Source organism: Centroberyx affinis, unplaced genomic scaffold (assembly GCF_046629955.1).
Source record: "Centroberyx affinis isolate AG114_WGS23_722 - 3 ecotype Tasmania unplaced genomic scaffold, CSIRO-AGI_Caff_v1 ptg002864l_1, whole genome shotgun sequence".
NCBI lineage: Eukaryota > Metazoa > Chordata > Actinopteri > Beryciformes > Berycidae > Centroberyx > Centroberyx affinis.
The window spans coordinates 150,001-176,398 of record NW_027280999.1 but is presented as its reverse complement, the minus strand read 5'-3'; the positions used below and the strand labels follow the sequence as shown (position 1 = coordinate 176,398).

The window sequence follows — 26,398 nt, the reverse complement described above, 5'->3', positions numbered from 1 at the left end:
TCCCAGCGTCCTCTGCCTCTGTGGTCCCCAATCAATCAAAATGACAAAGTTTGGCTCACCCCTGTTTTTTGAAGCATGTGGCTCTTGACTGTCAGTCCCCCGTCACTTGGACAACATGCCAACTCGCTGAAAGACAGATGTGTCATCCTCGTCCTTGACACCTCCAGATGCTTCACATGACATCACACTTTCTATGTTAATATCGCTCACCAACATCACGGGTCTGCGGAGAATTGTAATAACTTTTGCTGTTAGTCATGTTATGTTACAATAGCTGCATAGTGGATCGCCTCCTCCATGGTTGGAGGTAGATTATTCACACATCTAATTGATGCATTCTGGTTTTCTTATGCAAATGAACAGTAGGCCTAATGGGCAATCAGTGGAGTGTATGTCTCATTAGTATGCACTATTTCAGAGTTACAGCAAATGGAAATGCAAACAATGTTGTCATCCGGCATTACTCAATCTGATTGCATTATTTTAACAGATCTGGTGTCACTCAATCTGATTGCATTATCATTGCATTGTATTGTTAAATAATCAAAGCTTAAGAGAGAATTACGTTCTTCCTTCTCTATCCTATTTTAACTGAATTCTACATGCACACAGCTTACTGTTCTTTTTTATATTTTTATTATTATTACTATTATTTTGCCTGGAATCTTTTAGTCCAGTGGGAATATCTAAAAATACTATGGTATCAAACAAGTTTCAGTATTTTGAAAGACACTTCACTTCAGTTTGTTATCAAAAAGTCCCCATATATCTCTCCTTCACACTGAAATGCAAGAGGAGGCTGGTTGGAAATACAGTACAATGAGATTTTAAGGAGCCTGGCAGTTTAACAGCTAATTACTAACCATCACATCACCCGGTCCAGTTCTTAGTTGTATCTTTCCAGGCAGAAGTGTAAATAATTTGTCAGTGTAGATGCTGATATGCTCCCCTCGCATCACACTGTTACAAAAGCTCTGCAACACATTTTGTTTTGCGTTTCAACACAACATGTGGTATTAGCTGGCTATTAGCAGCTATTACCATATGTGCTGCTGAAATGAAACAGATGGTTTGACCCAACCTACACTCGCAGATGTCTTGAAATTCATGCATCATTTTAAAATGTATTACTTCTGTGTTTGTCAGTCTGCCGGTGCTAAGATGGTGGAATTCCTCAAGGGCAGAAAACACAGAAAACGCTCATTGGTCAGTGAGCTTGTGACCTCCGCAGCACAGGGACTGGGTCTTTGAAAGTAGGAACAGTGGAGTTCTGGAAAAATGTCCACCCATCTGTCAAAGAGATTTCACCTCGTAAAAGCTTAGTGCTGAAAATCCCTCAACAGACAATTCTAATTGTTTTGCAGCTTGTGTGTGCCTGTGGGTGTGTGTATGTGTGTGTGCGTGTGCACGTGCATGCTCTAGTCTCCATTTGGCACATGCAGCCTGCTAAATTCCCTATATCTCCACAGACAAAGCATGTAATGTACAGTATATACACCACAAGCTTCAATGAGTCTTGTTGGGGTCTTACATTTGTCCGCTTGTGTTCATTTGTCAGCCTTTGCTCTTTACTTTATCCAACATAATCTGCATATCCGCTGACGCACACACACACTCTCACACACAAACACACACACACACACGTACGCACACGCACCGCATTTACACGCTCTCCCAGGAAATGTCAGGTATGGTTAAATTCATGACCCAGAGTAATGTTGAAAGCCATCTACCTAAGGCTGCAAGGCATTGCATTGCTGATCGGAACAGACACGGCATGTCCAATAGGCTTTCCTCGTCTTCTCAGCACATCCGTCCACACAAACCCTCCACCATGCCTCAGCCATGATTTATTGTAGTGTGTGTATGTGTGTGTGTGTGTGTGTGTGTGCGTGTGGAAAAGCAGAGGATACATCCACTCACTCGCTTATTTAATCACTTACCCCTTCATTCATTTGCATGCATTCATGTAAACGCAGCCATGCGCACACACAGACACTCATTCCTTCACCCATTTACACACTCTCTTTCTCTCTTATGTATATGTACATAAGCTGGCCCCTGACCAGCTTTTCTTCCAGTTTTTTGCTTGATGATACTGTAGATACTGTCAAACAAGAATTCATCCTTTCCTGGAGGCCGCTGGTAGAAATGACTAACCAACAGAGCAAGTCTCTTTGCGTGCTTGTGTCTGCATCCGTATGTGTGTGTGTGTGTCGCTGGTGTGTTATTTGTGGCATTTAGTAAGCATTTGTGTTTATCACATAATAGCTTCTCTTCACATTCAGATGACCGTAAAAAGCATCTTGTCCTTCCCCGGCACTCTGGTTACATCATCAACGCCCGCCTGTCAACCCCCTGACCCCGCGATTACATCATCAGGTACGCAGTGCCAGGGGGAGGAGCCGATGACTCTAGCAGTGACGTGATTGGAGGGTTCAACTCAGAACAAATCCAAAAAAGGGGAATGAGATAAGATAAGGCGGAAATGACGTTTGAATGAGTCAGAAGCGTAGGATTATGGGAATTGGAAGTAGGGAGTCATTGTAGGTGGATGATGTGGAAAGATTTTTTTTTCCCTTTGGTCATGTCTTCCCCATCATTTACCAATATGCTTTCTCCTCCTCATTCTCTTCCTACTCCTTGTTATCCTCTGAGAATCTGTCCTTGCTCTCTGACACCCAAGTTGTTTACTTTTTTTTTCGAATCGAAACACTAATAATGAAAGTGGTAATAAAACAAAACAAGCTTTTTTTCTTCCATTATGTGTTTTTTCGCACATTTTCGTGTAATACTACATGATGATAATGTTTTTCTTCAATGGTTGAATCAATTCATCATATGAATATTGTAGCGAGGCTCTTTGGCTGCTGTGATCATCCTCCTTTCCATGGGCCCTCATTCCAATTTAGGTCGCTGAGGATAATTCTACATCCAGACTGCAAATAAGAGCAAAATTACCATTTCTGATCATGTGCATATTTTAAAGAGGAAGGATTTTGGGGACAGGAACTAACTCTGAAGGCCTCATCTGGATTGGAGGTTTCACCCACAGCTGCTCATTTGCACAATGTACGCATGTGTGTGTTTATGTATGTGTGTGTGCCAGGAGCGCCATTCACAATCATTCAGGCTCTTTGCAGTGAGTTTGAGCACTGCTATAATCAAATTAGAAGACAGAGATAAATGAAAATAATTAATTTCCATGCAAAATGTATTTGCTGGTGTTGCTGATCCAGAAGATGGGCTTTTCCTCATCAGCCGACGCCCTGGCTGATATTTGACAGCCATGTGCGTTCGATAGCTGTCAAGCAGCAGCGTGAAGCATGGAAATATCTGTGAAATTTGACCCACTGCCAGCTCTTCTCCAAATGGCCCTGCAGCAACGCAGCGCGGCTCGATGCTTGATGTGAGCTGATAAAACGGCTCAGTAGAGAAGGCACCAGCTGGAGATCAGATGAAAATAGCAGAACCATGGGTAACCAGAACATTACTGCTTTCATGGAACAACCATTAACTGCAATTTCAATGTTTTTCTTTTACATTGTTTTTCTTTTCTCTTTTTCTTCTCTTTTTCTTTTAAAAGCTGCTAGCAGTAGAATTTGAAATTTGATGACTTTGGCGAACCCTTGAGTCCCTTAGTGGTAGTGACAATACTATTGCAAAGGCGACTCGCCATTGTTCTGGAAAGAGCTGATTAAAAAACACATTTTGATACACTTAATGTTTTATCACTAACTTGTCCAGTAGAAAGAAAGCCAGCTCAGTGTCGGTCTTGAACCCCTTTGTCCAATGAGCGAACGCTCGGCTGAGGTTCACTCTGGTCGTTCTGTCACTCTCCTTCTTCGCTCTTTTTACCTTCTCCATCAAAGCCTACTTTTTGTGTTGTATTGAAGAGGGTGCAGCTGATGGGAGTGGGTTTTTTTCAATGGCTCCATGGAAAAATGGAGAAATTGGCCTCTCTGCCTCTTCTACGATGGATTTCTCCCTGTATGATTGTTGAACATCGGTGCAAAATGGCGGCTCCAGAAAGAAGCCCTTTCTCTTTGATTCTGAGGCACTGACACCAAAATTTGATGTTTGCTGCTGATGTTTGAGACAGCTGAAGCATTCTCTGCTTTCAAACCCCTTTGTAGCTGTGCTGGAAATATCTCGATGTGATGACACATTGTCTACGTGTGGCCAGTTATCTGCGGGAATAAAAGCGTCAAATGGCTCACACATATTATAGTTGGATTGCGGTAAAGTGCTACTGTCGCCTCCCCTCCTTCTTCTCAGCCCTTCTGTCCCTTTTCTGGAGCATCAATATGCCAATAGCTTACATACTATAGCCGAGCTCTCAAGAGGCGTAGGCTTGTCTTTTTCAGACAGACATGATATGGAGGGGGAAATACTTCCATACATACCGTGTCTAAATATACAAATCCCACAATGGAATAAAATAGGCCACAATGAGAAGGAAAGAGAGATGATGAGATGAGAAAGAAAGAGAGAAAGTGAGTCCAGCAGTGAGTCGTTGCAGCTTTCCTCGCACCTGCATTGTCAGAGGAGTTTTCTAAAGCGCTGAATACAAGGACGAAATGTATTTTTTCCCTTCCTTTGTTAGGTTTCTCATGGGAGCATTGGTCTTGTGCTCTCGTCCATCTCCATCTCTCTCACTTTCTCTTGTGGTAGGCAAGCTAAGCCGCCTGGGACTGCCCAAGAGTCCGTGCTGACGTAAACCTTTCAAGGAAGCTTATTTTATTAATTCACTGTGTGCGTGTGTGTGTGTGTGTAAAGGAACTGATATGGTGAGCTTTTAGGACAGAAAAAGGAAAAGTGTATGTGTTTTTGTGCATATACTGTATATGTATGTATGTTGTGTATGTATGTGTGTGTGTGTGTGTGTGTGTGTGTGTGTAGGTGTGTGTGTGTGTGTGTGTGTGTGTGTGTGTGTGTGTGTGTGCAGAAGCTCGGTGCAGTGCTCATCCAAGAAATATGTGGTTTGGTTCAAGGAGATGTTTTGACTAATAATCCACTCCATGCACAGACAAACATGTTTAATGCATCATTTTCACCTCACAGAGATACACAAACACACACATATCCTCAGCTCTGGGTATGTGTGTGTGTGTGTGTGTGTGTGTTTGATTTTCTTGTCTCAGAAAGCCTCACACACTTTTCGCCTGTAAACCGTAGTGATAAACTACCACTTACGGGGACTGCCAATTTGCCAAATGGAAGTGAAGTATTACAAAATCATTTTGAGTGTCTTTTTGATTTAGCGTTATCAAAAGGCTTCTAGTACTATTTGCCAAGAGTTAAGTTGACTTGTGTAAGTTGGTGTAATGCCTGTAATGTATTTAGCTGACCTAAATTAATCTTGAGGAATGTGAGTGATCTCTTTGACTAGTCACAATGCCTTGTTGCCAAAAAAATGTGAGGTTGCCTTTTTTTTTTTGCTCAGGTGTTCATAACTGGCAGAAGTCCTTGGTTTAAAACCCATTCTCTACGGAAAGTTATTTTGCTCAGGATTAATTTCATCACATTTTACTGGTGCTATATTTAAACATTTTTCTTTCCCTTTTTGCCCCCTTCCTTTTTCTTCCACAGGAAAAGACTGCTTTTGCTTTGACCTTGACTCTGAAAGGCATTTATTCCAAAGAGGTCGCACCAAAAACAACATGGAATTGAAATAATGGCAACAGAGAACTCCAAAATCCCTTTCTAAGCAAGCAGCCAAGCAATCTAAATGGCCTCAGTCTTATTACTATTGTTAATATGTTTGCTACCTCCAAGGTCAATGGTATTTGTATTTGCCATGTTTGGCCTTCAGGGGCAGATTCTAATACTCTGCATTATGTTATTTCAATGAGTGAACATGTTCACAGCATTTTTTTTTTTCCGTCTGCCAAGGAAATGGTCTGTGAAATACTAATCCGTCAATTATTGTGAGCTTTGATCCCCCTCCCCTCTCTCTTTCCCTCTCCCCTCTCCCCCTCTCCCCCCCACCCCGCTCTCTCTCGTCTGCCCCATGCTTCAAAGTGTATCACTCCAGTGTGCACAGATCTTTTCGCCTTGAGCTGCACTGAATCAGCCAGTGTGCTATTGACACAGTAAAGCTGAATTCAACGCAAGGAGGAGCGCATCGACAAACACATTAGACACAAGAAGTTAGAACAAAATACAATGAAACCGCGCAGATTACACTCTCCCTTAAACAGATCCTGTGTGTGGAAGAGCTTATAAAAGCTTATAGATTTATTATAGGCAGTATTAGGGGCTTAGGCCATGAGGTGAACTGAGTCAGTGGTGTGGAAGATCAGAAAGCAGGTCATGCGAGTTCAGTTTAATCTTCAGCACCCACAGCACCACACCCACATTGATCAAACAGTGTGCACTTTGTGTGTGTGTGTGTGTGTGTGTGTGTGTGTGTGTCTGTGATGTTGGAGGAAGGGGTGTGTAGTCTTCCAGAGGGTCACAGAAAGGTTCATATTGATGCCTTGTAGTGGAAATGTTGGTGTAATCCTGAACATAGGAATGGGTGGCTGTGTGTGTGTGTGTGTGTGTGTGTGTGTATTAGTGTGTGTGTGTGTGTGTGTAGAACATTGAAATATTTGAATCCATTGCTGTTATGTGAATAAGCAGGTTCGAATAAAGTATTTAAATGTGTGTGAGAGAGAGTGAGAGAGAGAGAGAGAGTGAGAGAGAGAGAGAGAAAGAGCTGTAATAAAAAACATCAGAACCATGGATAGCTCCTAGTCTCCTAGCAGACACACACACACACACACACACTAGAGCCAAATCCTAGTGAAGCATAGCCTAAAACACATGCCTCTGAGCCTCATGTCTGTGTACATATTAGTACAACTTGTTTCTGGCGTGAGCAGCTACATCATCAAGACACTTTTACACAGTTTGGGATGGAGATGTGTGATCTGTAGAGCATAAATGTGCCCTTTAAAAAGTTCCCTCAGAAACCAAAGTCATTATAAAAGGCTTGCAAGCTGGTTTTGAGGGGGGGAAGCCATAGAGGTGATAGCGAACCTGATCAGAAAGATGGCAAAAGAGATGGAGAGAAAAATGTGAGAGTCGGAGATCAAAGCAGAAAGAGATATAAGGTAAAGAGGAATCAAAAGCAAGGGCTTAAAGAGAAAAAAGAGAGAGCACATCTCTTCTCCAGCCCACAGTGCCTTGCTGTGAGATCACAGACTCAAAAGTTCCCCCGCCCCGTCACTTTCTCCTTGGGTTGTCGCCGCGATTTGGCCCTGTGTGGATATTATTCAGCCGTGGCCGTGCATCACCTAGCAGCATGTCATCATCACAGACAACCGCCCCCCCACGCCGCACCTCCCCACCAATAACACCCATTAATTAAATTCAGACGAGCGCTGCTTTTTTCTCCCGTGCTGTCAAAATGAGAACCATTAGAGGGAAAGAATGCGCTTCAGAAGATGAACGCCGCGCGCCGCAGGGACACGGATACTCCGGCAAGTGATGTCCTGAATGTATAAGAAGCAGGCATTATAGCCACGAGCCCCAGATATATTCAATTAAAAAAAGTTTTCATGTTTACGATTATGAAAATTTCAGTCATATATCCTGAAGAATAATGCTGCTTTTATGCTGCCGGCTCTCAGCTCTGACCACTGTGAATGTGATCCTTAATTTCTCAGGGAAAATTCACGAGGTGCTTGATGAGGTCTGTGCATATTTATTAGGGGAAACGACGTTGATAGGTCTGTAAATTATGTGCGAGTAAATAAATGTGCGAGTAAATAAAAAACGCTATTAATGCAACGCGACTGCATATCAACCTGCATGTTTTTGCATTCTATCTGTCCTGCAGCGTCTATCCTTTATCTGTGTGAACGCGTGGCTCTGGTGTTCGGCGGCTCCTCGCTAATCTGCCCCCTCTGCGACTGTCTGTGTTCTCGACCTATTAAAAAACGGCCACAGCGGTGTCATGGTCATTAAGGCGAACACAATTAGAGGAGCCATTAACAATGGGAATTAATTAGCTGTCGTACCCTCCCTGCACTGTCTTCTATTGTTACTGTCAGATGCCCCCCCACCTCTCTCTTTCTCTCTCTTTTTTGCTCTCTCTCTTTCTGTCTCCCCCTCCTTACAGAGCGAGCCCAAACAATCTACACTTTCACGGGTGAGCAATTTGGGCTCCACCTCGTGCGTTTCCAAGCAGGCTTGTCCGAAAACGATAACTCGTGCTTTATAGCGGGGAACAAATCTCCGAAGGTCCCTGTGTATCTGGTTTGGCATGTGATAAAGTAGTGCACTTCACAGTAGAGAGTGTAGGGTGGTTAGGAGGAACGGAGGGAAGGGACTCCTGAGGTACGGCAGCAATCATGCCCCTGGATGAGGTACTTAAGAAGACATACGGGTCTCCTTGTTTTCTCTGCCCTTTCCCAGGAGACAGAGAGGTGGTGGAGCAGAGAGAGAGAGAGAGAGATGAAGAATGGGAGACAGAGAATAGGGGCAGATGATCAAAAAGGCAACAGGAGTGGCAGCGATAGAAAGAGAGATGGAGGTGGAATCGACATCCCTATCTCTCTCTCTCCCTCCTCTCCTCTCCATTCCCTCTCCATGTCCCGTGTCCAGGGGAAGGAGAATGCTGCGGCTCTTTTTATTAGCCGCATCTTCTGACAGCAAGAGTAATTGAGCAAATTCCTGCCCCGCGTTACACACCGTGCCTGTAGGCCCCCGGAATAGGGGGATGGGGAGGTGTAGAGAGCGTGACAGGGATGGATGGACAGGAGAGGGGGAGTGGGGGAAGGGACCGCATCGAAGGAGGAGAAGGACGAGGCAAAAAAGTAGAGATGTGAAGGATTTGAGGAGGTATCAGAGCAAAAGAGAGGGCACACTGGTGGAGGGAGGAAAGCAACACACGCACACACACATACATTAACATTTGATATCCCTTTGGTCTTTGGTTGTATTTTGTCAAAACACATATCACCTAAATATCACCTTCTCTTACAACAGTATATCTAAAGTCCCATCCAAAGGTGAGCATTTAAAAACAAATGCACTGAAACATTATTAATTCATACACCCTTCTCAACTAATGGCCACTATGTTCGACAGACCTCGCTGGATGAGAGTGTGTGTGTGTGTGTGTCATCTTGTTGTGGCTGGGCTCTTTTAGACTGACCTCCCAGTGAACCCGATGTAAAAGTGATGGTAGGCAGCTTCTTTTAGTCTGACACAGTATTTGCAGTTGAACCACTGCAGTGAATTGCAGTCATCTAATGTATTGTTCAACACCAACCAAATGTCACAGAGTATTCTGGGCTTAATAGTGAACTTTTCAAACCAGATCAGTCGACAGTTCCCCACGACGGCTGTGATTGGCGTGACTGTGTTTAATGTATCAGCCATGTGCTTCAAGTTATATAGCCTAATAAAAAACGACTTAAAGGAGTGAAGGAGTAACCTTTACCTTCCCTAGAAAACTGCTGTCACTGCTGGCATTCAGGCTCATTTTTTCCCCTCAGACATATCATTGACTGCAAAAAATGACAAATCAAACCCGCAAAGTTACATGTGTGTATTTTGTAAGTAGACTGAAGAGCAAATGAAAATGAGATATTATCTGGAGGCGAAGTACCAATATTCACAATAATAAAAACAAGAGTTGCAGTTCTAACTACTAGCTAGCATTAGTTACTAGCAACATACAAGCAATGCTAAGCTTATCCAGGCACAAAGCATCACCTTATCTACTTTGGCAACAATTACTCCTTCCTGACTTGAGGTGCAGTATTTGCTGGTAAAATTTGGTAAACTCTGGTGGCTACTGTGACTTAGATTGTAGATTGTTAGATTGTAAATGGTCACCCTTGCCAACATCAGAACATTGTTGACCCAACTTCAGCTTGTTTGTTAAGAAAAACCAGCTACCCATGCCAACATTAGACCTGCATTGGTCCATTATTGGTAGGATTGCTGTAAATCATGCAACCTAGCCAACAGTGGACCAAAACGGCCATCATTGTCTTCAGATTGCCAACCAAACCCACATTGGCCCAATGATTTCTTGGTGCTATGGTGATCCTGAAAGTCTCCCTGAAAATGAGCAGTGTAGGAACATTGTATCTGGGTTAAGCAAGGTAGTCTTGCCCAGTAGGTTACTTGAAAATAAAAGATATCCATTTTGTCTTCCATTTTCTCTTACTAGGATTGTATGTAGTGCTTTTAGAGCACAGCATATTACTCAGTTACAACAATCTGTCTTAAATGATCTGTTGACTCACCTAGCAGATGGAAGCTAAGAGCTGCATCATGCTAGTTTTGTGAACATACGTTTTTATTAAATCATTGTTGGGCATAATCAGTGATGTGAATCTGAATCGTAGCTCTTCTCAAGGTGTATGTGTAGGTGTATTGTGTGTACCACGTCATAACCAGAAGAAGACAGGAGTTCTTAACCTGCACCTTAAAGTACACAGCTACCCCCTCATGATTTCTTCCTACTTTTTCTCCTCTTCTTCCCACAGAAACCAAACCGTCCTCCACCAGTTCTGCTGCCCGGCCCCAGAGGCTCCTGAGGGGGAGACTTCTACTGCCTGTGCCCCCAGGTAAGACCACTGCATCCTTGTCACACCAGCACAAATGTGTTTTTATTGATTTAATTTTGAATGATTTTCTTTTTCTTTTCTTTGAATCTTAATTGCAGCCAGTTACCATACTTCCTGTTATTGGTGGTGCTACAGTAGATACCCAAGGCAACACAACTACCCCAGCAGTGTCGTCCATCTTGAAGTGGTTGTAAATGCTTCAAGGGGATCCAGGGGACAATCTGGACTACCTGACTTAGCCTTCTCCGTGTCCTCTTCTTCCCTAAAGTGAACGAGAGGCAGGCTCTCCTACAGTCTTAAAATAGCCACCCCGCTGACAGGGAGAGAGTGACTCTGCACAGTTTTAAATGTCATTTGTCACATCAGCTTGGGTTTTGGGTCTTGTTGAGGCTGCAACATTGAGTCCTGAGAGATTCTAAGATGCACTGGAGGTGATTTGCCATTTTTCACAGAGTGTTGCCATGTTTGTCAGAGTATCAAGATAAATCCACTGGAGCACAGTGGTAATCTCCAAATCAATCAGAGCGAGATCCCATTTCCTGGACAGTGGTCAAGTCCTCGGAGGAATTGTCCGTACGAAAATTGAACAATTGGAAAAAATGACACGGAATTTAGAAAGCCAAGCGGGATGATGATGCTGTTATCTTTTTATATGTCAGATTAGCACGACAATGACAGAGCTGATGCCCGTAAAGTCAAATATTGAGTTCCAATTGTGTACAAACACTAGTATACAAGTAGTATGCAAATACCCAGTTTGATTTAGGTGTAAAAGACATTTCATAAGTACTGCTGTTAGTGCAATAAAGATAATTTGCATCCCCAGGGAAAATGAGAAGAAAAAATCATTTGAGGCCATAATTATTCCTGTTGGATATTAGGGCCAGGCGGCCTTGAGCAGTGAGTATTCTCACAAAATAAGCCAAAATACTGTTCATAACAGTGTTGTAAAATGCATACCATTGTGTGGCTCCACACTGCTATACCTTTAAATATAGTTTACTGCGCAGTATAGTTGAGGCCGTTGTATTTAGTATTGAATAGACAGCACTATAAAAGTAGACCTTTATCAGCAAGAACAAAAAGATTGTTTTATCGGAGTTTGACAAGGCATTATCTTCCCCCTTCAAACAGAATTGAGGAGCCAAATTTTTGTTTGCCAACTCTTCTTTTATTTACCCAAGTGCACTCTACCACCAGAGTTTCACTGAAAATTATTGCGTTCGTCTGGCCAAGGCGCATCAATAGCAATTAAGCCATCCACCCGATATGGTTTGTTTGTTGAGGACTGTACGTTTCACAGAATTGTTCTGCCGCATTGTCAGAGCTTGGCAGAAAATAGCAGATAAGCAAACGTGTATTGATGCTGGATCATAGCCCCTGCGGTAGTGGACACAATAAGTGGCAGCAGGCTGCAGACCAACAAGCACCGACGAAATCACACTTTAAACACCTCAGAGGCCCATATTGTATCGAATCAGCCGCATGGATGGAGTGAGGGAGAGAGATGTGGGGAGAAAGGAGAGTGATGATCTCCCCTCACAATTGGCTTTGTTTCACTTTAAAGAACAAAAAAAAAACTTCATAGAGCCATTAATCAGATAAACTGTCAGACTGCCCAGTGACTAACTCAAAACCCAAGCCTCCTACAGTATCTGTTGTCACAATAGTCACTTTATGCCTTCATGAAACGTGGTGGAGGTTCCAGAGACCCTAGTTAAAATGGAACGGGAGTGACTTTCATAAGATCAAAGCCGGAGGGGAAATTGCAGAGGTGGAAAAAAAAAATCCGACAGGGATCGATCAGAGTTCAGCAGTTTGAACTTTGCTTGATAGAAGTTGTTTGCCGCTGTTGTGTTTTGTGATTGCTTTGTGCTCAGGGACCATTAGCTAAGGTACAAACAAAGTGTGCAACAGAACTTGTCGACCCCTCCAAATCCTCAACCCCGCTGCCAATCCCCGAAGCAAACCACTTCAAGCAGGACTCTCTGGGGCAAAAAAAAAAGAAAAAAAAAAAGCAGCTTGTGGTTTTGTCCCTGTTGCGTTTTTTTGTTGTTGTTGCGTCTATCTCTTTTTGAAAACTGTATTCTGTTGTTGTTGATTTCTGTACTTCCGCGTTGTTGTCAGTGATTTGTTGATCATCCACACACATGGCCTCACCACGTCACGTCACGACGACATACCTCCCACCACACGCCATGGCATCCATCGTCATTCATGTTCACCTCATTTGGGCTTGTCTCTCCCACTGTGGTCACAATAAGTTTGAAAGTGTCATGTATGAATATTACCATGTAACAGTTATGTAACGCAGCACTACCATAACCCATCGACTCGCGAATCATCGAGCGTTTTAGGGTCTTTCCCATGCTGGAATTTGGTCAGCCTTCTTGTTGACACATGTAATGCATCTGTGTTCATGTGAAAAAAGATGTTCTTATCATGTTGCATGCTTTGGCTTAGCAGTGATCAGAACATAGCTCCCTGTCTTTGTGTGTGTGTGTGTGTGTGTGTTAATGTACGTCTGCCAGTGTGTCACTCCGGTACACACGGCGTACAGCAGATACTTTAAATACTTCAGCGAAACACACAACACTGTACACATCACTAGATCAGCAGGGAAATCCATACCGACAAATTAGCCAGACAAATGAGTGAGTCACGCCACCTCTGGCAACCTTCACTGCAAAAATGCAACATTTACAAAAGCCTCTCCCAGAAATAAAAGCGAGTGGGTGCTGTTGTCTTGCATGATTGAAGCACTCCACTTGAGCCACCCACCAAACAAAGCCTGATTACCATAGCAAAAGGACGATGCGTTGCCTCTTTGTTCGCCGCTGCTGCTGCTGCATCGCCACTCCGGCAAGTAATGAAGCCTTATTTCACACGCTGAACCTGACAGACAAAGTGCAATCATTGATATTTCATTTTCACTGCTCCCTCCGCCGAGAGTAATTCAACCCCGCGTGTCAGAGGGGGTCAGCCCAGGAAAGGGCAACGGTATGAGTTTCTGGAAGAAGAACTCGGTCTATTCATTCGAAGCCATATTTGCCCTTGGTTTTGTTTCTGTCCGCACCCGAAGAGCTTTGTCCGATCAATTAGAAAGGAGGAATCGAGTCCCTCGGTCTGCAGGTAATAACACGGGCGGACGTGGGGTCATTTAAATGAGGAGGAAGTGTGGAGCTGCAGTTGCTGGAAAATGCAGCAGCTGTGAACTGAAGAGGGAAGTGAGGATTTCACTGTCACGTATAATGAGGACCCTGCGGAGACTGGAAACTCACCCTGACAGTCTGGTCACTGTTGTCAGGCTTAAAGAAGGCACCAGGGAGGAGATAGGGACTATAGGGGATTTGTATTCAGGGTCACCAAGTCAGATCTATAATCACTCAAGGAGTTTGGAGGGGACGGTGGCTGATTGGGGGGACGGCTAGCCTTTCAATTAGCAGTGTGAGCCAACTTCTGCTGCAGCGAGCTAAAATTACATTCAGGAGTTTTTTTCTGTGTTACTTTTACAGTTCCATAGGGGGCCTTAGGTTTTACTTTCTGCTTTGCAGCAAAAATGAGAACTGCTGTGGTCAACACACAGGGCCCCAGAAAGCTAAGAATTGGAAGGAGAGCATTATTAGTAGAATATTTTAGTAAGAAGTATGGCACAGCAGAAAAACTATAAATGAAGGCACTCAGGAGGAAGTCTGGAGGACAAGCAGCAGCAAGGGTCTGGCCAGAATAACAACTGATCGGACAAATAAGGGGAGAAAGGAAAAGGGCACAGGACTCATTATTTTTAAATCACTGTGTGAGAGGGTGCGTGTATGTGTGCGTGTGTGTGTGTGTCTGTGTGTGTCTGTGTCTGTGCACGAGGGACCTCTTTTAAGAACAAATAAAATCAGATCTGATATGTTTTCCCGACCTACAGGGAGAACAGCAGTTCTATAATGGCTGACCAGAACTGACGGACAAAATGTATGTATTTTGTTTTTTTCTAGCGATAGTATAAGTTCAAACACACACACACATACACACATTAATGAAACTTATTGCACAGCCAGGGTTTACTGGTACACATGAGTATACTCGAGTGGCTTGTTTTGAAGTGTAGCATCAGAGGAAAATTGTAAGAATCAGAGTCTGTTAGCTGTTTATGTTCACACTATGTTTACTCATCCCATACACCAGGTATATGGAATTCCCTCCAAGTTGTTTCTGAATTGCTTCTTGAGCAAACATGCATTTCTGTCATTCATCTGGGCTGCTTCTGCACACCTATTTTAGAAACATGTTCCTTTTTTGCATATGGTAATGATAACTTCTATCTGTGCATTGTTGATCCAGTGCAGTTCTATCAACTGTAGCTGATGTGTAATCAAACAAGTGCAATAACACTGGTGATGTCTGTTGTCAGCTTGAGCAGTGTGAGTTACTATCTCAAGTGTAGCTGCTACCAGTAAGAGCGCAGCTTCTTTCAGTTATCTTGGCCAGTGTTGCAGATAGATTGCCAGGTGGCAGGTTAGTTAGGGAAGTTGCTTTAGTACTTCAAGGTTTGCTGGTGCGATACCTGCTGCTGCTACAGCACTTGCTCTTTTCATGAAGTACACTGAGGAGGTGAATCCAGGTAAAAACCATTATCCTTATTGATTTTCCCAATTAAATCTATACCAATCACAAAGGAGGAGATGAAGATAAAGAGAAGCAGACGAGTTAGAGAAGGATTTTTGAGCTTTGAGACAATTGAGATGTGGATTGTGCTGGTCAAGTTGCTATTGTGTCAGTATTGTGTCAGCTACTGTTGGCAATGTGTAAATGCACAAACAAATTGCCCCTCAAGTGAGTGCAAAAAACTGCAATATTATGGAAACTTTGAAATTTGACCTTTCCATTCAGCCTTACTAATTTGATGCATTATAATTTGCATAAAAACACTTCAGTGGAAAACTGAAATAGAAATTTAGGTCAGCCTAGCTAGCATTTTCATACAGCAGAAAAGCCCACACATTCACTAAATCACTCCCATGCAAATACAGTATGTTTCTGTTAATGTCACGATATGTCCTCATGAAAATATTACACAGCTTGAGGGAATCAAGTTCTCCTCAAGGCTGAGTCACACTGTACACATTCAGTGACAGAGCCGCAATGATAGTAAGCAGTCATTCCCTTAATCACAGAGGGAAATATCAGCTGCCCAGTCGGCCCTTGGCAGGTGACGGCACAAATGTTCGGCATGATACGGCATGTGATGTCATGTCACATGATTCATGGGTATTGAAGTTCAAACAACGAGATCTTGGCTGTCGGCGATCCACCTGCCAAACCCGACGCTTTCCCCCACCAGCTGAGAAAGAAGGCCATCTGAGTGGCTATCGCTTACCATCTACAACTACCTTTAAATTGGATCTCCTGCTGCTCTGCTGCCAAATGCCACGCACACACACACACAGGCACACACACCTTAATGAGATATGCTATAATGAGATATGCTATGCTAATTAGCTCACACAATCTGCCGTAACGATTTGCCTTGTCAGAGAGGAAATTAGTTGTCTAGCTTCCTCTATCTTTTTTTTTTATTCTTGTCAGAGGATAACGTTGATTATAATCAACATGTGACAATCAGATCAAATTCTTGAAGTTTATTTATGGGGTGATGGATTTATGGTATGTTTATAGGAATGAACACACCTGTTTTATCAGCCTAAATCAAAAAGTGGGGCTGCAATAGAGAAGAGCGTCCCATCCCCACTAATGGAGATGCCGCAGAGTCACCCTATTTGCCCAAATGAAATTCTGGTGTCAGGTATGGACCTTTCTCCACCTTCAGAAACTGAAATACAAACCGTCTCCTAAAGAGCAGCAAGCGAGTGCTCCGTCCAGAGAAAACTGGACTCACCAACGTTAGATCTGTTGCCTTTCTTGTCTCTTTGGTTTCCTTTGGCATAAAGCATCACAGACTGGCCGTGTTGGTAAACATGAGCGTGTTGTGTGCAGTTTACAGAAGTCAAGTCACATGATTCACGGGTATTGAAGTTTGTGAACAATTTTCTTCTCCCTGGCCTTTGGAGCCACCGACATACGTTGCCTAGTGCAGCAGAACAGAAGGTGCAAGTTTTTTTCTGAATTCACAAGGATTGGTGTGACTCCCACTCCAGTATTTGTGAACACAGATAATGGCGCTTGTTTCATCTGAGAGGTGGATGTCATATCACTCCTTTCTCTATTCTTATATCCATTTCTCACTTTCCTTTTTTTCTCCCTGTGTCTCTGTTTACTCCATCTCTCATTTGTATGTCTCTCTCTGTCTCGCTCTGTTTGTGTTTCCTTCCATTCTCCCTCTGCCTTCATATTGCCTTGCCACTGACAGACATGTCATGAATGTACTTATCCAAGCCAGTGTGCTCACTCTAGCTACTGGTGGACTCTGAACTTTTGAACCCGCAAACAAAGCCTTTATTCCTTATGATATATGCTGAGAGGGAAGAGGGGAACGCAGCTAGAGAGAGAAATGGAGGGATTACACGTTGTACCTGGCGAAGCATATGGGTACTGAGAAATATGACGAAGGACAGCAGATTTGGACCGTTCCCAGAATATCGGATTTGTGTCATCATAATTTTTGCCTGTGCCTCAAAAATGTCCTTGGTCATGAACATTCATAAAATGCCGATAAACGCCGCGACGGGTCGAAATGAGGCCGACACCTTCAAAGATCTCAGTAGGGAGAATTACGGCATTTCTGCAGGAAATTAATTCACCACTGATCGTGGCACAAGTAGACAGCTGTGTCGTCTCACCAAGGTACCTTTTTCTCTAATTAATCACTGGAATTAATAATAAACTGCACTAATTAGTGGAGCCACGCTGTCTGCCAAATGGAAAGGTGACGCGGGATGAATGGGGACGCAGCTGAAAACGCTTTGTCACACTGGGTAGCAACCGAGACAAATGGAGGTTCTCGCTGTGGGGAGCGTGGCAGGACTACAGGGACCATGATGCATTGAGGCAGAAGGAGGAACTGATGGTGTGATTTATACGTTTTGTTGGAGGACGTTCAGGGGCATGTTGGAGAGTGTGCCTGGAGCTTGTTAGTCATGCAAGGCCTGCCTTTGAGGTGTGCGGAGAGGTACACAGACACACACACACACACACACACACACACACACACACATATACACACACACATATGCGTGCGCACACACTGTACTGGGCCAAACCTGTTAAAGGAGAAGTGTGAGATCACCTCTGCTTTTGTCCTCACACCAGCAGACACCCAGCATTAGTCTCTCACCTGTGCAGCTGGAAATTAAATTTCACACATGCGCTTTCCTTAATCACGGTCCGCCAAATTTCTTTCACCTTTTCACCCCATAATCCAATATTCCTCCCTTTCTCTCTCTCTCTCTCTCTGTCTGTCTCTCTCTCTCTCTCTCTCTCTCTTTCTCTCTTTGTATTTCTCTGTCTCTCTCTCTCTCTCTATTGCATGCTGTGGTTGTGCTATGATGCTGCCTCAGCTGGAGAAAGTGACCTTGTCGGCTTGCCGCTCTGTTGTCATGGGAACAGGGGGCACAGCAGGAAGATGTGCAGTTACAGCATCAGATCCACAGGCTGCCTGTCACAAATTAGGACCAGTGTGTGTGTGTTGTGTGAGTGTGCGTGTGTGCCTCTACTCACATTTATGTACCTGTCATCGTAAGAATTGCCACCAACAAGTCATGCAAAAAATGAGTCTTGTGTTTTTTTTTCCCTGTCTTGAAATCAATCTGTTGTCCTTTTCCTATTGGCTCAAAGTGTTTGCCCCTCAGCCAATGAGAAGAGCACTCAGTGGTATTTCCCTCAGGGCTTTAACCATTCAGCTGGTTTTGTTCTAGCTTATTCCTTTTTAAACCAGTCCCATGGGTTTTTAGTAGCCTATATTCACTGGAAAATTGAAATCAGCACTGAAGAGCATTGTGAATGAATGAAAGGACCTTTTAGAAAGTGAGTGCCTGGTGTAATTTCTCATTGAAGTGGTGCTCCCTCTAATTTATTTTCATCCCCAGGCCTGCTTCATGTAAGACAATTGTACCACATAACAATTAAGCCAAAACTATTAGCTCATCTATAGTGCCATCATCATAGACAGAATCCACAGCTTTATGGCTTTTAATTTATGTAGATCTGAATAAGACAAGACATACATAGTCTTCATGAGATAAAACAGCCTGTCTGGAGATAAGATCACAATGCTCGCTATTTCATCTCTCTTCCTCCGGATATCTCGTTGTATGACACACTGCCGCAATCCAGCGCAGTGTCACTTCAGCCCGTCTCGTCAGAAGAACAGTGGTACACTGGTGAGCGTAAAATATTAAGATCTGAGAGTTTCTCCTCCTCCTCCTCCTCTCTCTCTCTCTCTCTCTCTCTCTCTCCTGGCCGTTCTGCAGCTTATCTCAGCATTGTGAGGCAAGCGGAGAGTTTTATTAGAGAGGGGATTTAATAAAAGCGCATCATTTTGATGAGTTTGCTGGCATACTCATCTGTGCTGTGTTTGTGTAGGTGCTTTCTTGTGTTCCTCTATGTGTGTGTGTGTGTGTGTGTGTGTGTGTCAGTATCAGCAGTTTTTCTGTGAAGTTCCAACCGCTGAACGAGTTTCAGTGAATCAAGGCCTTACATCTTCATTGACATACAAAACCACTGTGAAAGAGAAATGAGATCAGGTACTCCTTGGTAATAGAATAGTATATTAATATTGTAGTATATATTATATTATTTGCAAGTAAATAAGTACATATTAAGTATATAAGTACATATATGTTACTACTAATTGTATAGCCTACAGTAATAATATATTTTAATGAAGGCCCAAATCCTAATTACAGGGCGTTTGATTTTGGCACAAAGGACTATGGGATTTTTTGAAATGTCTGTTTCTTGACATTAACCTTCAGTATGAACATTTCTTGTTCGATGATCAGGTTGGAGTCAGTGGAGAAAGAAATCGAGAGACTAACGCATGCAGTTTTTCAGATTTTATTTGAGATTTGTGATCATTTATTTCCCATAATGCACCACGTTAAGCAAAGGTTTCGCTCATTTCAAGGCATTGACTCACTTGTCCCTGGAGGCGCAGCTATAGCCACGATAGCCAGTGAAATTTGCCGCAGCACGGCTTATTACTCAATAATAATCATTCTGTGCCGGCAGAGACACTGCAAGAACAAAAAAAAAACGTACATTTTCCTTAATGTTTTCCATTTCTCAGTGTAAATTGGGTCCCCTGGCAGTGTTTTGTGACGCAAGAAGATAAAAATGAGGTGGAATCATTACGGGGTGGAGGTCTATTGAGATTATGGCACTGTGTTCTCATGATCTTTTGATTTGCTAAAGGCTAAGATGAATAGTGTATTTTGGCGATGGACAGCTTGTATGATTTTAGATAATATAGATTTAAAGTACAGTAACAGAGCTTTATAGTGATAAGCTACCACAGTGTCTCATTGACTCTCACCCAAGCACCCCTCTGCTTCCAGCTATCTCACTTACTCACACACACACACACACACACACACAATGTGCCAAGGTAGTATATGCTCTCTCTTTCTCCTCCTCTGTCCCTCTCTCTGGCTGTCTTTAATGGTCTGCCATGATATTAGTCTCCATCATCTCTGGGGTCCCAGAATACCCTCAGTCCCATTCTGCGGGCCAGTCAATAGCTCGGCTCCTGCCTGACTCCGCTGCGATAAGACGCCCCCTGTGTGTAGGTGAGAGCGAGGGAGAGCATGAGCCAAGAGAAAGAAAGAGCATACACTATGTCTGAGTGTAAGGTACGATCCTGTGTATGTGTGTGTTGTATGTGTGTGTACCTGTCTCACTCTGCACAGACAGCGCCACAAATAGACAAGATAACTCCATTCCGACCAGCAGGGGGTGCTAATGAGGAACCGAAATACTGACAGTCAGTGATGGACATCTGTCTGTCCACATGCTGGCTGCACATTTTGTCCTGACCTTTGAGCTTTAAGGGTCAGCCCATATTTTTAGCCTTAATCCTGCAACCTAGTCCTCTTTGCTGTCCTTAATACACTGTAAAGAATGTCTATATTAATTGAATGCACTCTCAAAATCTTATTTTGAAACGGCCAAATCTGAGATAACAGCCTTGGATTCCAATGCAACTCAACTTGTTTCAAGAATTTTGTTCAGGTTAGCAATTGTTTCTTTAAATCTTGGATGAAAGTGTTCTTCCTAATGTCAAGATTTCCCTTTTTCAAAAGAATGAAACAAGTGAAACTGCATAATAAACACATCAGATTTTCACCTTTTTATGAGAGAAATATGATTTTAAAACAATCTAATTGATTTCTAAGGCAAATATTTTTATGTGTGTGTATGCTGAGCGCTGCCCTTGCACTCTACAGCCCAATGGCCTTCCTCCACACCTGCATAGTCCAAGTCATATCTGTCAGTGCCAGCATACTCCTCATTGTTAAAAAAAAAAAAAGAGCCAAATGCCCTAAAAGCAGGCATCTGGTACCCTCCGCTGCCTCAGGAGGCAGATATAGAGAGCAGACTGTGAGCTTTAAGTCAAGAGTTAACTTCATCTGCTCCAGTCGGCACTGCAGGGCAGGCAGCAGAAGAGATATTGTGAGCTTGGGATTATAACGCTCTGTCTGACTTTTTTTTATCCACATATTCATGATCTTTAAATGTTACTTTATGCTTGTGGGGTTAAATATTCAAAAAGATAGAAAGTACATATAGCTTTGCCAGCTGGTAAGTCAAACCTCTGCTCAGTATCACCGAACCTTATAATTCCCAGCGCACAATATGCAGAGACATGGATATGTGTGTGTGTACATGCAGGTGAATGTGTGCGTTATATGCGTGTTGCTTTTGAATGCACTCCTGATTGTGTACTGCCTCGGTGCACCTAGGCGCCGTGTTAGAACATGCGCACTTGTTGTATGTTTGTTTTTGCCCATGTTGGTGTCAGAGCATCCTTGTACGCTGAAGTTAAATTCACACCACAAGCAAGCACAACATAAATAAATCACTGCAGGAGCTAGTGAGGGAGTCACAGAGACAAGTATTAAAAGAGAAAAAACGGGGAAATGTGTCGCATTTATCCCGCACACCTGCCTCACCCCCCCCAGTCACGCACACAGTGAACCAGGTAGCGAGCTAACGGGTACAGGTTGTTCCCTACTGTTCCCTGTGAAGGGACATTAGGTGTCCCGGGCGTGGGTGACACTGTCAGCTTCAGCGTACATCACAGGGTACAGTCCTTGTCCTGACAGCTCGCCGACAGCCGCGCGACGGTAGATCAACGGGGGAATGAGGGGAGAAGAGGAGGAGGAGGAGGAGGCGGAGGAGAGTGGGAGGGGAGAGGAGGCCGCGAGAAAAGCGCTGACAGGGCGCCCTGCCTCTCCTGTCACCTGGCTCGCCATAATGAGCAATGGGGATGATGAGGAGGAGCGGATGAGGGGGAGTGAAGGAAGAAAGGAGGGAGTGTGGTGGAGGCTTAGATTAGTGGAGGGAGAAGAAAGACAGGGAGGGAGTGGGGAGAGATAATGATGGAGATGCTGGTTTCCATTTGCGTCATAGAGTGGGATAAAGAGAGACCACCTTTTCCAAGTTTCACATCTTTTTCTGTTTCTATTGTGGGCGGTCAATATTAGAAAACAAGAGCATATGTCTGAGCGATTATGATGACAAAGCCTGATATGATGTTCCCATCCCGAGGAAAGCTGAAGACATCTCTGCTTGGCTTCTCTACATTTCCTTTTGTGTTTCCTCATTACAGTAAAATGAATGACAGTTGCAAACAGCGAGGTGCAACCGTGGGGAATCGTGACTGAATCTGCGCCTCAGATCATCACCCACTTTCAGAACGTTGAACGCTGATAAAAGGAAACGCCTCAGAGAGCTTCCCTTTTTTACTCTGCCATGGTTTTGTACGCAGTGTGCCGCTGTTGCCATGACATCAACAGTGTTTTTGCGGTGAGTCATCTTTGCAGTGTGTAACAGTGTTTCAGGCTGTGTCAGTCCCCACCCCAGCACTGCATGTCATTGTTATGACAAACCCGTCCCATCCCGCACACGCCATCCTATTTCTAGCCTGTTTTGTGGAGGGAATTGTTTCCCTCTGTGTGTTTCTTCTCCTGTCTTCAAACAAACGGAAAGGCCCGACCAGCAGCACTGGTTGTTCAAAACATTTATATCCAGAGCGAAACACTCATTTACAAAGGTTACAATCGAGAAACCTTCATAACAGAGAAAAAAAATCTCTATTGATTAGAAAAAGAAATTGAAAATCGTGTCATTGACCAGGATGATCATTCAAGGTTAACGTAATTTCTCTTTGCAGAAGTTTGTCGTGACCTTTTAATGCCGGGGACGTTGTTAGTAAGTAGAAAGTCAAACTTGTTATTGCTCCATTGTTCTAATCTCCAGACCAGGTGTCCTTCTCTTTTTGATTCCACTCTATCACCCCATTCAGCATCCATAAAACGCACCATTAGTTTGCTTCTACGGTAGCCCACTAAGCCCATTTTGAGATCACATCATGGCCTCTTGGCTTGCCTTGACATTACCAGCCAGGCTGCTCGCTCTCTAACGGTCCACATCACTTCCAAAGAGGACCAATGTCAGAGAAAAGATTAAATGTGAAAGTCCACGCCGGCATGGAAAGGCTCTCGCTCTGGAAGAAAGACCTTTCACATTTCAGCGAAATGTAATTGAATTTCCCCCCGCTCTTATCGGCCTGGTGATGGGATAGCATCTCGCCACTTTCCAGTGTAGAGTCAATGGAAACACAACGCTGGCCGCCGCCTGGGCGAACTTTATTTTTGCCACCCGCAGAATGAACAGTGAAACTTTTTTTTTTACCCTTCCCCTGAAAGCAATTTCACCGATGAGGGGAGACTGATTCCGAGGGTGTGTGTGTGTGAGTGTGTGTGTGTGTGTGTGCGCGTGCATGTGTGTGTGTGTCTGAGAACACTCAGAGATAATGGAGAACGTGCCAAAGAGTGAAATGTGCCCCTGATGCCAGACCATCGCTCTCTCCTGCCTCAGCTCCGTCTTTCCGATAAACAACCCTACTCTCGACTTCTGTGAGCGCTGAGCACCGGTGAGAAATAAACCCTGCAGGAGGAGAAATAAATTCCTTGAAACTGCAAGTCTGTGCACATAAACGCGGTCCTGTGAGAAATCCATTCAAAATAAGCCCGCTTGCATTTTTCCAACTTTGACACAAGGAAAGAAATGATAAATGAAATAGACTCTTGGTGAATTCAAGTATGTTTAAACTGCAGTCGCCTTTACACTGCATGGTGGGTAAAGATAATGTATCATGTTATGTTCCAGCGTGTTATTGTATTTTTGTATTTGGCTGCATGGTGTATCAAGAGAGGCTGTGTGTGTGTGTGTGTGTGTGTGTGTGTGTGTGTGTGTGCGCATGGTATAATACACTGAGGAGCTTACAGTGTGTTTTATCAGATATGTGTGTGTGTTTGTGTCTTGGTCCCCTTGTATTATTGTGTTGCAAGCCCTGGACCCCTGCTGTATTTGGCTGCGTGGAGAATCAGCAGAGGTTGTGTGTGTGTGTGTGTGTGTGTGTGTGTGTGTGTGTGTGTGTGCGCGCGTGTGTGTGTGTGTGTGTGTGTGTGTGTGTGTGTTTGCACACGTCAAGGCCCACTCTGGTATAATACACTGAGGAGCTTACAATGTGCTTTATCAAATGCCAGATGTGCAGTCTTGCTCCATTATCTTCTCTTCAAACCTGGCTCAAACCACATCATTCTGCTTTTACAGGACATCTTTCACCCAGAGAGTGGCATGTATACATCCTTTTTAGAGAGAGAGAGCCGTGTGTGTGTGTGTGTGTGTGTGTGTGTGTGTGTGTGTGAGCAATGTCACTCAGTGTCTTCTGAGGTTGGTTTAATGGAGTTTTTCTATTTCTATGATATCTCCAGTATTTCAGGCAGCATACAGCTTGTGAACTATGTAATTTAGCGTCACATTACCTCATGTTGCTCATACTGTACAACGCAGTTCAGTGTATTATAATTGGTTTAAAATGTATCAAATTTTACTATGAATTTCATAGCATTGCATCCCACATATTTGATTGAGGATTGCATTTTGGTTTAGACATGAATATGTTTTTTTCCTTTAAAAACATTTCATTATTTGAGTAAACTCACTCACTCGTATCATTGTGTCTTTGCTATAGTCATGAACGTAGCAAGAAAGCATGCATATTTCAAGAAGACAGCTATATTATGTTACTGTGAGTATTCTGCGTATGACATTTAATTTCAATATCAACCAGTACCAAAATAAATCACTTACATCCAATAAATGTAATCCTTTGAAGACACGTCTTCGCCTGCAAAACAGAGAATAACAGCAGAAAAGAGCATTATGATGGAGTGATTTATGGAAATCTGCATGTCATATATCAATATATACTGTATATATATGTGTCTTGTGAATTTTCCTTTCTTACCAATGACCTCTGGTGCTTTTCAGCATGAGGCATACCAGATTTTCACCTGTGCCCCTTTTATCCTGCAGAACAGTATGAGACAAGACAGAGAAAGTAAAGACAAAGAGGAAAGTAAAATTGTGATTCCAAGATTAATTGGGATCATAACATTTGAATAATCCTAAAAACACACATATAAAATGAAGAGCTTATTAGTGAGTCATAATTGATATACTGAATGTTTGACAGGGGACAGCCTGAAATAGGGTGATGATCTCATTCTTTATCCTTTTTTCACATGTTGTTTTGCCATAGGTGCCCTCTTTTCCTGTTCTCTTGGGAAAAGTAATGGGTGCTCCATCAGGATAGTTAGGACCTCAGTTTTACATCACCTAAGTACAGCCCCTTGCACAGAACAAAGTCCTCATCTCCCTGTGGAATCAGGATTTTGAGGTTTATCACAGACCAGAGGGATGAGTGCTCCAGTGTCCAGTCTGAGATCTGGACCAAGCCAAACCTGCCTCGCTCCAAACACAAACGGTGTGATGCAGATGATGTGTGCTGGCTTTAGACTTCCTTTTCATAGATTATCATCTCCTTCTTGAGTTTGTGCCTTGCTGCTATTTTCTCCTCATATACATATATGCCATTTTCTATTAGTTGTCTTTTCTTCTCAAATCTCTCAGATTAGCTGGATCTGTCCATAGCAACACCATTCAACTTCATCTTCCATTTCCATATGCCAGTCTTCCTCTGTCATCATTTCTGACGATTCTTCTGCTGAGGTGTCACCAGTGTTTGTCCATTCATCATCTAAGACAAACCACATTGGCAAGGGCGATCTCTCTGTCCTCCATCCTTTTCTTTCTCCTATTTGTTTTGGATATCATCTCAGTCACCACTGTTTTGATATTCTTCCCAGAACAAGTCATTGTCCTCCATATATCTGAGTATTTCCTGAACTGGGAATTCCTCACCTGCAGCATCTTGTTCACTGTTAATATTTGGACTGTCACCAACAGAATGAGCAGCTTCATTTTCATTTTCCATGACAAGTGTCTCTGAGTGTTGCTGTTCCATTTCTGAAACTGCCTGCAGCCTCTCATTATCCCATTCTGCAACTTCAGAGTGAGTCTCAGGATATTGGACCAATTGTGAAGCTTCCTGCTCCCAACCTGGATTCAGCCTCTCATTCCCTCTCTCCTCCTGGATGTAGTGAGTCTCTGGGTTTATTTCCCTCTCAGCAGCTGCCTCTGCTTCCCCACATGGGTTTGGCAACTCATTCTGACATTCTGCGTTTGTTAAATCAATCTGTGGATGTTGTTCCTTCATCCAGGTCCATGTATTGTATCTGTCTTTTCTC

General features: G+C 43.4%; 1 protein-coding gene across 1 annotated transcript in view; it reads left to right on the top strand.

The window, feature by feature from the left end:
• iqsec3a (IQ motif and Sec7 domain ArfGEF 3a) overlaps window positions 1–26,398 on the top strand; it is a 94,071-nt gene that overhangs the window by 6,959 nt on the left and 60,714 nt on the right. Inside the window, exon 2 of the mRNA XM_071536369.1 lies at window positions 10,494–10,574. Within this exon, the coding sequence (XP_071392470.1) occupies window positions 10,494–10,574 (81 nt within the window). The remainder of the gene's footprint in view (window positions 1–10,493; window positions 10,575–26,398) is intronic.